Source organism: Emys orbicularis, chromosome 4 (assembly GCF_028017835.1).
Source record: "Emys orbicularis isolate rEmyOrb1 chromosome 4, rEmyOrb1.hap1, whole genome shotgun sequence".
Lineage (NCBI taxonomy): Eukaryota > Metazoa > Chordata > Testudines > Emydidae > Emys > Emys orbicularis.
Window position 1 is genome coordinate 123,157,902 of NC_088686.1, and position 13,260 is coordinate 123,171,161.

The following is a 13,260-nucleotide window of genomic DNA, read 5'->3' on the forward strand; positions in this document are numbered from 1 at the left end:
ACCTTTCAGGCTAGTTGACTAGAATTTCAAATTTCATCATGAAAGTTTTTCACTTCTCTGAATACAGGGAGCCTGATTCATCCCTTTACACCAGGGCTCAGCCTGACTTACTCCAATGTATGAATGGAGACCTTGTCACTCTATTGAGTTGCTGCATCTGGACACACCTTTGTCTAAATAAAAGACTGTCTGGAGTTGGAGGGAGGGAGAGAAAAGAGGCCTCAGTTCCAGCGAAAGAGGGAAGTTTTGAGAAGAACACTGCTCATTTGGGAAGGTGATTAAGTGGGACTGGCCCCAGAGGCAAAATTGACAGATACAGCTGACATTGTTCCCAACACATACAGTTTTCATAAGAGAATTTGGTTTGCATGTTAGTGTGCCACTAACAGACCCCAGTTGTCAGCACTGAACTTGGGACCTCTGGAGTTAAATGCATGAACCTGTATTGCATGAGCTAAAAGCCACATGCCTCTTAGCCAGTGCTGTAGCAGACTTAGGCTAGGTCTACACTACCCGCCTGAATCGGCGGGTAGAAATTGACCTCTCGGGGATCGATTTATCGCGTCCCGTTGGGACGCGACAATCGATCCCCGAATCGACGCTCTTACTCCACCAGCGAAGGTGGGAGTAAGAGCCGTCGACAGGAAGCCGCGGAGGTCGATTTTGCCACCGTCCTTACAGCGGGGTAAGTCGGCTGCGATACGTCGAATTCAGCTACGCTATTCGCGTAGCTGAATTTGCGTATCTTAAATCGACCCCCCCCTGTAGTGAAGCCGTTCATTAATCTCTAGGTGGTCTAGCTGCTACTAGAGCACCACACTCAGCAGGCATAGGTTACATTAATACATAAAGTAAGATAAACACACCTGCAAGTTATGATGGAGTCAGTGACTTGATCCTCTGTAGAGAGAGGACTTTCATCTCCCAGTAGACGTAACAATACGACACTCAAATCTCTCCCAACTATAAAATGGCATAGTTTTTATTTTGCAGGTCTTAGTGACTCAGAGTTTTCCATGAACAAGAATGTTTCTATAGTTTGATCTAAAGCACCCAGCTCGCCTGGGTGAGAGGGAAGAGCCAATATCAGGCACTTGCCTGTCCCTACTTGTTCCCTTTATGATTTTGTTTGTTGTTGCTCAGGACAAATGAAACAATTGTTCTGTTTAAGGACTGGCCCTTGCTTCTGCATGGTGCCCAGCCCTATTGCTCTTCTAGAATGTTCCGAGGTTCTACAGCTGTCAGTAGTGATAGCTGCCATCTCCCAAGCATTGGCAATGCAGGGTGCCCTACTGGAATTGCATTATTCTTTTAATAAAACACGAGTCCCTCCAGTAAGCTGATCAATGACAACTACAAAAGCACGTGACTAGAATAAGGCTACTGGTTTGGGATGGGTCTATTGGGTCACCACTCTCCTGAGATTCCTCTGGACGTTTACCATGCAAATGGACAACATTCCAACAAGACAGACAGCAAAGAGAAAGGGGCCAGAGCCCAGAGGAAGCAGCAGCCAAACTCAGAGTTTGTTTTGGAAACAAGAACTGGAGGAGCAAAGAACCTGAACCTTCTTGAAAAGCGAGCTGCCTGTTTGGAAGACTGCAAAGCAGGTGCTGCAGTATGTTTGTGCTCATCCCTCCTGGAGCAGAGAAAGTGAGATACATTCATTGAATCAAAAAGAGACTGAGTTTAAGGCAGTTTCAATGGTGTTTTCCACAGTCCCATGCTAACTCATTACTACCTTGTTCAAAAAGATTACAAAATACAGAAGGATACTATTAATTATGCTATTAGAGATTGGAACCCCAGGGACTGCAATATAAAAGGTGTTCAAGGTCTGGTTGAAACTGAAACACCACCAGGACAATAAAACTTCATTCTAACCACCTATGGTGATATTTAAGTATTGCAATCAACAGGGTGTGTATAATCACCCAACTATTTAGAGTCCCCTACAAACTTCAGGCAGCAGTGGATTGGTTAAATTACAATGTCCACTATGAATTTCCTGGCTTTAGTGCAGTAAAATCTGATCTTCAGGGAGACATTTTCTAAAGCGGGTTAAACTTTCTCAAGTGTCAAGCCCCAGTCCTGCAGCTGCCTCCAGGCAGGCAGAGCCCTGTTGATTTTAGTGGAGCACCATCTAGGTCAGGGCCGGCTCCAGGGTTTTGGCCGCCCCAGACAGCCAAAAAAAAAGAAAGAAAGCCGCGATCGCGATCTGTGGCGGCAATTCGGCGGAAGGTCCTTCGCTCCGAGCGGGAGTGAGGGACCGTCCACCGAATTGCCGCCGAATAGCTGGACGTGCCGCCCCTCTCCGGAGTGGCAGCCCCAAGCACCTGCTTGCCAAGCTGGTGCCTGGAGCCGGCCCTGATCTGGGTGATAGGATCTGCTTGGGGAGATGCAGTTGTGGGATTGGGACCTAATGATGTGCTTGCAAACTTGCTGTTAGGTAACTGCATGACTAAATACCTATTTTGCACAAGGAAATGTGGGTTTTGAACAAGCAATGAGGGATGGGCAGAAGTTTAGAGGCCTTTTTTTAGAAACCTTGGCCCTTAATGTTACTGGAATGTCACATCTGTCTTGCTTTCAACTGTATTAAATTAAAGTCTCCGGGCCTAATGTAAAGCCAACTGCTGTCTATGGAAGACTTTCTATTGCTACCAGTTGGCTTTGGATTGGGCCCTGTGTCACGGAACCAACTGAACACTACCCTCCACTAGAGCCACTAATGGTTCTTGGGTAACTGTCTATCAGACAGAAAATAGGTCTAGACAATTTAAGACATTTCTCAGTGCTCTATGGAAAGTTTCACACCAAATGTAAAACCAGGGTAGCTTGGTTCTCTGCTGTATTTGTGTTAAGTAGCTGCAACCCCTCCCGCCCAAAGAGCACAATAAAGCATCTGCAATGGGCAGGTCAATTTGTTATATGCATCAATATTATCATTAGTTAGCAGACATCTCAGCAGTGTTAATGGGCCACATGGAAAGAAAACCTAAGTGATTGTTAAATCCCTCTCGCTGTTTCAGCCCAGAGCTGAGTTGCAGACCCCTGAAAACAGGGGTGAGCAGTAAAAACACACACAGAGCCTGATCCAGCACTGAGGCCCATGCAGTTGGATACTTGTGCCTGTGTAGAGTCCCAGCGAAGCTAATGCGGGAGTTCGCAGCGCTGCACTCAGAGAGAGAAAGAGGCAGAGCGAGAGACAAAACCACAGCAGGGCTCTGAGCGAGGCAGACAGACTAAATAATGCAGCACCTGCTGCTCACAGCTGCGCCTCCCAATTCTCCAGGGAGGATGCAGCAGGCAGCGCAGCCAAGAGACTTCACCGTTCTGTGGGTGATCAAACAGGCTTTTGTTTTTTTTTGTTTTTAAACACAATCCAATCCTGGGCTGTTGTTCCTCTGCACCAGCATCAGAAGGGGGAAAAGGACGTAAGCTGATTGGGGTTTCTGGGATTGTAAATATTGGAACAGATGCAGAAGCTCTTTGATGCTGGCCTGATCATGTTTATGAATCAAGTGCCTGTGTGTGTGTGGGGTTGAGGCTAGGGCTGCAGTGAATGGCTCAGGAAGAGGGAGGGGAGGGAAGAAATTGCTCTTCTGGTTATCCACCCCACTCTCTCATCCTCCCCCTCCGAAACAGAAAACCCCACTCAGCTTGGTCAATTTCCAGCCGGGTGGTATGAAATGGATCTTTTAACTCATCTTCTGAAGACTGTGCCAAACACATTTAAAAATCCCTCTGGTTTAAAAAGGTGTCTTAACCCCCCCCCCCCTCTCCACCCCCCAGTAGCATTTCACAAGACAGGAAACTCCCCTCCAACTGTGCACACAGATATAGGCTGAAAATCTGACAGTAAAAAACAAAAGAACAAAAACACATGGTCCTTCCCCCATCACTCGCACCTCCCCACTACGATGCAGTTTCATTTATGGAGGTAGGCATCCAACCAGAGATGTCCAGATTTCTTTAGGGACCTATGGAAAGAGAAGAGAGGCATTAGTGAAGCAGGACTCACAGGCCTACCTGAACAGAGATTCTGCAAGGAGTTGCCCGCTTCTGAATCCAACCATCATTCCTCAGGAGGTCAATAGTCCTTCCTGAACGTTGGGTCTATAAAGCGAGACGAGGTGCCTATCTCGCTCCATACACAACTTGACTTAAAACACAATGGGCACAATCCTCAGGTAGTGTCCATCAGATTAACTCCACAGACTTCATGGGCATTACACTGATTTACACCCACTGAGGAGCTGACCCAAAAGAAAACAAATTGTAGCTCCACACACTGGAACTATCTCTGCCTAACCATGCAGAACAAGCTGCACACATACAAGAATTCCCCCCTTCTTCCTCTGCATCACCCCTCATACGGAATTCCCTTCCACAGCAGCTCTCTGAAGACAATCAGACATGGAGAATGCAACAGATTTGGGCTATTATGGATCAAATATTCCTCTCAATGAGATGAGGTGGCTGGAGATGCCATGCATGGCCTGGAAGTGATGCTGTGTGAATGTGGGGGAATTCCACTGAGAGGACTGTCGGTTCTTACTCTCCCAAAGGAGGGCCACACGTGTGCGGAGGTTTCCACAGAGTGTTATGTACCCTGCCCTTTGTAGTAGGAGGACTTTATACAAAGTGCCAGAAAGTAGCTCAATATGTTCTGCAGCAGGAACTCCTTCTAGTTACAATTCAGACAACACCCATGTTTCATGGTTTCAGCGAATTTGTATGTTATAGTCATGTGGCCACTGTCCTGAGAAACATCTGGCAGAATCCCCCTGTGCATCAGAGCAGTACTTGATGCATCTGAGGGCAAGGGGGGGGGGGGGAGAGCAAAGGTGGTTTGCTGCCACTTTTCCATCCTTTTAAGGATTGCACTAACTTGTGCCAGCTTAGATTGGTTCCTTAGAGGCTGTTACGGCAGCATGCTGTTTCCACATCCCCTCCCACCCCCAACAGGCCCCCGTTAGAGTAGGCGGTACAGAACCAGTGATGCTAACTCTTTGCCAGCTGAGGATTCTGCAATGGTGGAGTAATCCTCAACTGCTTCTTTAGCACATAAATCCTGAGCATATGTGTGCTTTGACGTGCCCTCTTTGCTGCTGGAGGGGCACAAACAGGACTCAGTGTGGCTCAAGATCTGGGCCTTTAGTCTTAATGTCCACCTATTTCCCCCATCCTGAGGATGTGCCACTTCTTCGGGAATGTCAGCTGAGCAACAGGAAGGTGCTGTCTGCAAGAGTCAGGTGCAAAATGGCTACTTTAGGCCCGTAGCTACTTGATTTAAAGGGCTAGCCACCTGAATAGCATGGTACGAAAGGTGCTAGAAAGGGGTGAACATCTCTTGGGGGAATTCAGTGGTGACTTGGTAATCACTGAGCAAGTCACTCCTGATTTCTCCTTGTTTGAGGGCCAGGGTGGAAGGAGTCTGTGGGTTAGAGAGCTGGAACCTGCTGTTTTTGAGATAGCTTTGTCCTTTTCTTCTCTATGACATTACGTCAACTGGGGATCTGGATCAGAAACGGTTGTTACTACACTGAAGTCAATGCAGCTGTCATTTCTACAGTAAAAATCCAGATGCTTTTTAGTTTGGTGCAAAAAGGTTATCACTCCTACACCAAACAAACATTTTACAGCTCTGATGCCACTGCTCTAGGCACAGGTACCTATGAAACAGAGCTTTTTGTATTAAAATAGACAAGAGATTACTGGAAGGCTGGCACTGGCACTACAGGCTACATACACCCATGAGTAGTACTGAAGGCCCCTTACCCAACAATGTCTATGAATGCCTTGCCGAGAGATTTCTCTTCATAGTGGACTCCGTACTTGGTGCACAATGACTTCACCAGTGGGGCAATCTTGCAGTAATTGTGTCGTGGCATCATGGGAAACAGGCTTGAATAAAGAAGTAGAGAGAGCCTGAGAAAAACCTAACGACAGACCCCTGGGAACAGACACTTTCTGCTTCCTCTTAGGGCTAATTACTGCTTCTGTCCAAGCAAAACAGGCAGACAGAACAGAGCGAGAGGGAGAAATCCAAGCTTTGAAGTACCCCCTTTAAAGAAATGCTCTTGAAAATTGAATGTATTGATTCCCATTCCTGCTGTCATGCCCCAAAACAAAAACGTACTTAGAAAGAATGAAAGATCAGGTTAGAAAACAGGGAGTGCTAGAAAAATAAGGAGTGAGGCAATCTCACTTGATCTACTGAGATTGCTGTCATAGAATCATAGAATATTAGGGTTGGAAGAGACCTCAGGAGGTCATCTAGTCCAACCCCCTGCTCAAAGCAGGACCAATCCCCAACTAAATCATCCCAGCCAGGGCTTTGTCAAGTCGGGCCTTAAAAACCTCTAAGGATGGAGATTCCTCCACCTCCCTAGGGAACCCATTCCAGTGCTTCACCACCCTCCTAGTGAAAACGTTTTTCCTAATATCCAACCTAAACCTCCCCCACTGCAACTTGAGTTGCATTACCTTTGGACAACAACTAATTGTCTATTGACAAGCTAAATTGTCTGGAAGTTCATAGACCAGACAAACAGATAAAGAATTATCCTCTGCAGCTCTGTTAGGTTCTCTTTCATTCCCTAAATCAACTTCTGGGTCCTTCAGTCTTACTCCATCTGACCTCTCCTCTAATTTTTGTATTGTCATGGACAGCATTTTGCATAATTGATCTTATCTTTTGACATCTTTGCTGAACTAGGGTACCTAGAACTGCAGATAATCCTATGCAGTTGCACTAAAGCTACATAAATCAGAGGCTGGGAAGAGGCAGAGGGAATTACTGAAGTGAGTAGAAACACTCCAAACCAAATGAACCCAAGGACCTGATTTAATGGCCATTTTAATCAACGAGTCCTGAATCAGACTCTAAATTAAGATTGTGAGGGTGAAAGGGGAATTTGCTGGTGGCAACAGGTGAAAGATATTTGTGTTTAGTGGTGAAATGAAAGGATGACTGCAGTTGTTTCTTCTGATTTCATGCATGATGTTCCTGAGGTCCCTTTTCCTTCCCTGCTTACTGTCACCCCATAATGCTTGCACCCCTCCCCCAAGCCCTGCCCTGACTGGCCAGGTGGTGACCTGGTTGTGTCCATAAGATTCCTTCCCATCCCCCTGGGCCCATACTCACTGGTGCTCGATTTGGAAGTTCAGGTGCCCGGTGAACCAGTCATTGAAAAAGGACTGCTCGATATTACAGGTAGCTGCCAACTGCAAAGACAAGATGCCGACAGTGAATTTTAATGAAGCCTGGGCCTAAAACCAATTGGTGCAGGCTCTTCTTGCATGCTGCAGAAGGCAGAGGAGGTACTTCAAACCAAGCAGTCGTGTGCACCTTACTGCACTACCAAGCTGTTGGATGAAATATTCTCTTATGCATCTTCTCCTGCACTAGCTGTATTCCCTATACTCCTCTAGACCAATTCCATCTGGCCTCTGCTGACCTACTGTATATTCCCCTGATGCACCCTGGGGCTTGAGACCAGGAAGACCACCTTGGTAACTGACAAAGAGGCTAATGGTGCCAGGCCAGTTAAACTACTAGGGTGTTCATAGTCTCAGCCTACCTTGGAAACGGCTCCTGGCTCCTAGCTCCAAGATGTGCAGCACATCACATTGCAGGTTGTCCTTCATGATAACAGAGCTGATGTCAGGGTGTTCCCACTCGTTTAGATCCCTCTCTGTTCTTCTTTTAGTTATCATAATAGTACCTCCCTATCTCCAATAGCAAATTGCTCCTGAGACGTCCATCCCTTCTGAACCAGAGGCAGATTGACAGAGAGGGCTGGGGGCACTAAAAGAAGAGTGACCAACTCCCCCACTCCTTAGGGAATAACCACATCCTCTTGCATGGCTCCACTAGCCTAAGAAGGAGAGAAGGCTGCAAGGCATCAATTCCACGTCTCTGTCACCAGAGAGGCTTGATCAGAGATTCTCTCAAGTTTCGGAAAGTGAACTGCATAGGGGTTGCCATACTGCCTCAGTTTCATCTAGTTGGTATCCTGCCTTCAACACACCCTATACCCAGTGTGTCAGAACCAGGCAAAACAAGAGGCCATTGTACATCCAGCCAGCTGTGTAATACTACGACTTTGTGGGAGGTAGGGGATGGAAGGGAGGGAACAGGAAGATTACCTTCCCAGCTGCACACAGGTCATCAGCTGAACCCTGAAGCATGAGGTTTCAACAGGCTGGGAACATTTGCTTAGCTGGCATAGCTACCATTGGGATTCGTGAGCATACAATTACATAGTCTTTCTTAAAATTCTCTTACATTCTTTTCCTTGCTAAGCTGTGGCAGTGAATTCTGCATGGTGACTGCATGAGCAATAGGTGTTTCCAAACAACTCAGCTTAAAATCACATCAGTGTCAGATCTGTTCTTTCTCCAAATCCCCCATCCAACAAAACAGGTAAGCATGTGCTTCACGTCATACACATGAGTAGTGGACTACAGTGGGACTATTTACATGCTTAAAGCTAAGCAAATGCTTAAGTGTTTACTGGATCTGGACCCAAGAGAGAGATGGTGACTGCCAGACTTTGAAAGCTATCCCTTGAGGGCCTCAGTAGATAGTAGATACTGTAACTTGATGTAGGAGAATCCATCTCCTACTCAACTCAGCTACACCCGCTTTCTACTGATGTTATTGGAACTATTTCTGATTTACACCAGTATAATGGAGAGGAGACGCAGGCCAAGTGAGAGCTGAATTAATCTTAGAACACTGCAGGTAAGAGGCATGGTATCTCCTCCTCTGGTTGTATATGTTTGGTGAGTCTATGTCCTCAGCTGGTCTTGAAGTCAAAGAAGCTAAACTGATTTACACCTGAGGATCTGGCCCATTGAATTCCATGGAGTTACTTCTGATTTACACACCTGTGTGCCAATACACTTATGAAGGAGGGTTGTTGTGAAGCCCCTTGAACCTTGCACTTCTCCAGACCTGAATGAGGAACGCTTTCAAACTAAACATTGGGGCCAAGTAGTCAATGATAATCCAGCTGTTCTCTGAAGGGCGAGTGAATTTCTAACCTATTATGGGACATTAATATCCCAGCCATTACCTGAGCGCTGAGCCAGTCTCTGTGCTTCTCACAGTCAATTTCCATTGGAATATGGTTCATCTGTGTGACCCACACAAACCAGTGACTCTCCAGAAACCTTCAAAAGGAAGCATAACCATTCACAGCGCAGATCAGGATATAATCTGTGCAGCTTGCCATCCTCATATAGGGTAGTGCAGGTAAGGCCAGCAGTGATAGCAAAGGGAGTGGGGAGAGGGGTGTACAGGCAGCAGCCATGTTGTACACAGAGGGGGCATAGGATTCTAGGGGAGTATTTCCCAAGATGAGGGAGCAGGCAGCTTTCTGAATCTGGACAATGGAAGGAATCAGCTCTGCTCCATTGGAGCTCCATTTTAGGTCTAGGTGTTAACATGATTATTAGGATACCTTACTGTATTACCCTTAGTGGCTATCTCCCTTGATCTCTCATTCTCACTGGGGGATTGCTCTTTCACACTACTTTGCCTTTACAAGCTTTGATTCACCCCTTAGTTTGTGGAGTACTTGTGGCACCTTGGAGACTAACAAATTTATTTGGGCATAAGCTTTCGTGGGCTAAAACCCACTTCATCAGATGCATGCAGTGGAAAATATAGTAGGAAAATATATATACACAGAGAACATGAAAAAATGGATGTTGCCATACCAACTCTAACGAGAATAATCAATTAAGGTGGGCTATTAGCAGCAGGAGAAACCAAACTTTTGTAGTGATAATCAGGATGGTCCATTTCAAACAGTTGATAAGAAGGTGTGAGTAACAGTAGGGGGAAAATTAGCATGGGGAAATAGTTTTTACTTTGTGTAATGACCCATCCACTCCTAGTCTTTATTCAAGCCTAATTTAATGGTGTCCAATTTGCAAATTAATTCCAGTTCTGCATTAATTGATTAGTCTCGTTAGAGCTGGTATGGCAACACCCATTTTTTCATGTTCTCTGTGTATATATATCTTCCTACTGTATTTTCCACTGCATGCATCCGATGAAGTGGGTTTTAGCCCATGAAAGTTTATGCCTAAAAAAATTTGTTCATCTCTAAGGTGCCACAAGTACTCCTCGTTCTTTTTGCTGATACAGACTAACACGGCTACCGCTCTGAAACCCTTAGTTTGTGATACACAGGGATGGGCCACCAGTATGGATAAAATAAGAACTGACCAGGAAACAGTCACTCAGAATGAACCTTTCTGATCTGTTCAATTTCCTGGTGGACATGTGTTCTCCTCCCTCCTCCCCAATCATTGTTAGGTTTCTGGCTGTCAGTCTTAGCAAAGAGATCAAGAATGGAATAGACCAGTGGTCACCAACCATAGAATCATAGGGTTGTAAGAGACCTCAGGAGGTCATCTAGTCCAACCCCCTGTTCAAAGCAGGACCAACCCCAACTAAATCATCCCAGTCAGGGCTTTGTCAAGCTGGGCCTTAAAAACCTCTAAGGACAGAGATTCCACCACCTCCCTAGGTAACTCATTCCAGGGCTTCAGCACCGTCCTAGGGGAATCATAGAATATCAGGGTTGGAAGGGACCTCAGGATATCATGTAGTCCAAACCCCTGCTCAAAGCAGGACAAATCCCCAGACAGTTTTTTTTTTTAACCCCAGTTCCCTAAATGGCCCCCTCAAGGATTGAACTCACAACCCTGGGTTTAGCAGGCCAATGCTCAAACCACTAAGCTATCCCTCCCCCTGCCTGTCTTTCCTAATATCCAACCTAGATCTCCTTCACTGCAACTTGAGACCATTGCTCCTTGTTCTGTCATCTGCCACCACTGAGAACAGCCGAGCTCCATCCTCTTTGGAACCCCCCTTCAGGTAGTTGAAGGCTGCTATCAAATCCCCCCCACTCTTCTCTTCTGCAGACTAAACAAGCCCAGTTCCCTCAGCCTCTCCTCGTAAGTCATGTGCCCCAGCCCCCTGATCATTTTCGTTGCCCTCCACTGGACTCTCTCAAATTTTTCCACATCCTTTCTGTAGTGGGGGGCCCAAAACTGGACACAATTCTCCAGATGTGGCCTCACCAGTGCCAAATAGAGGGGAATAATCACTTCCCTCGATCTGTTGGCAGTGCTCCTACTAATGCCGCCCAATATGCCGTTAGCCTTCTTGGCAACAAGGGCACACTGCTGACTTATATCCAGCTTCTCATCCACTGAAATCCCCAGGTCCTTTTCTGCAGAACTGCTGCTTAGCCAGTCAGTCCCCAGCCTGTAGTGGTGCATGGGATTCTTCCATCCTCAGTCCTAAACCAGTCGATTGCAATCGACTGGTTGATCCTGGAGCCTCTGCCAGTCAAGTGTGATCTCCAGTTGCTAAAAGTCCAGCGGCACAGCGGGGCTAAGGCAGGCTCCCTGCCTGCCCTGGCCCTGTGCCACTCCCGGAAGTGGCCAGCACACTCCTGGCCTGTGGCCCCTGGAGGTGGGGGTGGGCAGGGGTTTCCACGCGCTGCTCCTGCCTGCAAGCACTGCCCCCGAAGCTCCCATTGGCCGGGAATGGGGAACTGCTGCCAATGGGAGCTGCGTGGGTGGTGCCTGCAGGAAGGGGCAGTGTGCAGAACCATGTGCCCCCCCTGGGGCTGCCGGGGCATGCTGTCTGCTTCCGGGAGCAGTATGGGGCTGGGGCAGGCAGGAAGCCTGCCTTAGCCCTGCTGCGCTGCCGCCCAGAGCCATCCGAGGTAAGTGCTGCCTGGTGGGAGCCCTCCCCTCGACTCCCTCCCGGACCCAGCACCTCATACCCCCTCCTGCACCCCAAACCTTCTCCTGCACTCCAACCCCCTGCCCCAGCCCTGAACCCCCTCCCAGAGCCAGCACCCCGTACCCTCTCCTGCACCCCAATACTCTGCCCAACCCAGTGCCCCCTCCTGCATCCAAAATCCCTCCCAGAGCCCACACCCCGCACCCCCTCCTGCACCCCAACCCCCTGCCCCAGCCCGATGAACATGAGTGAGGGTAGGGGAGAGCAAGCGACGGAGAGAGGAGGGATGGAGTGAGTGGGGCGGGGCTTCAGGGAAGGGGCGGGGTAGATCCTGGGTTGCACTTAAATTCAAAAAGTGATCTTGTGTGTAAAAAGGTTGCAGACCACTGGAATAGACCATGGAAACAGAACTCTCTTTTTATGCCTATTCTCTAGGCCAGGGTTGAGAGGGACTTTGGCAGGGCTATCCTTGTTCTGAACTTTGAACTTCTTCTTTGAAGAAACAGAGGACTTCAGTCTCCAGACTCGTCTAGCCTAGCCAGCATCTTTCACCAACAAAAATGTCACCCCAAAATTAAAGAAGAGAGTGGTGCAAGTGAAGAAGGATCTGAGAATTTTTCTAAGGTCCTGATGTTGGCCTAGAGAGGTTTTTATATACCATATTTATTTCGCATGGTGTTTTAATCCAGCAACTGAAGGGTAATATGGGCCAAATAGCTTAATCAGAACAATCTGAACTTGCTGTCTTCCTGCTGGCTAGAAATGCCTGGGCTCACATCAAAAGTAAACGCTTTTATCCGAGCTTGCATCTGCAGCCTGAGTAGAAGTGGTAACTCAGTATAAGAATTCTGGCTTCTCTGACCAGTGAGAGAGCAGCTAGGGAGAGATTTCATAACTGATTAGAATGCTGGTTTGCTCTATAAAACTCCTTGGACTCTTTCCTGATTGTCTTACATTTAAATAAGCAATTTTAAGGACACTTGGTGATGCTTCATTAACCACATTACTGGGAGAAAAGCTGGTCTTGTTGCATTTGTGATCCAACCGAAACAAAGTAGTACTGGAAATCTAGCTAAAGCATCTGCCACTGTGAGATTTTCAACTGGATTTGACACAGAAGAGGCTGGCTAAACCTTTAAACATATGGATGCTTATCATGACTTAATGAAATCTTCTGAAGTTCATGCTTCTCTAAGAGCCTGATCCAAAGCCCATTGATATCAATGGGAATTTTTCCTAACTAATGATCAGAGCCATTAAAATAACATGGGAGGTGAAATTCCGATCCTACAATGTAAAGATTTTTACACAGTTTTGCAAAAATTCTTTTAAAACATTATTTTTCTAAGGACCCTAACAATGGAACTAAATTCAGGTCAGCCTTTGGACATGAGCTAGCAGTCACAGTCACTGCTTCCAGGGTGGAGATGTCAATACAATCCTATGGTCTGGAACATCAGTCCAGTCAGTCATAGCAC

The 13,260-nt window shown here is 47.0% G+C and overlaps 1 protein-coding gene across 2 annotated transcripts in view; it reads right to left on the reverse strand.

The window, feature by feature from the left end:
* Nucleotides 1-3,931: 3,931 nt before the first annotated feature.
* LOC135878483 (acyl-CoA 6-desaturase-like) overlaps nt 3,932-13,260 on the reverse strand; it is a 36,083-nt gene continuing 26,754 nt past the window's right edge. For both annotated transcript variants that reach the window (XM_065404163.1, XM_065404162.1), the window contains 4 exons: nt 9,090-9,186; nt 7,154-7,233; nt 5,785-5,910; nt 3,932-3,983 (listed from right to left, as the gene is read on the reverse strand). In XM_065404163.1, the coding sequence (XP_065260235.1) occupies nt 3,932-3,983; nt 5,785-5,910; nt 7,154-7,233; nt 9,090-9,186 (355 nt within the window). The remainder of the gene's footprint in view (nt 3,984-5,784; nt 5,911-7,153; nt 7,234-9,089; nt 9,187-13,260) is intronic.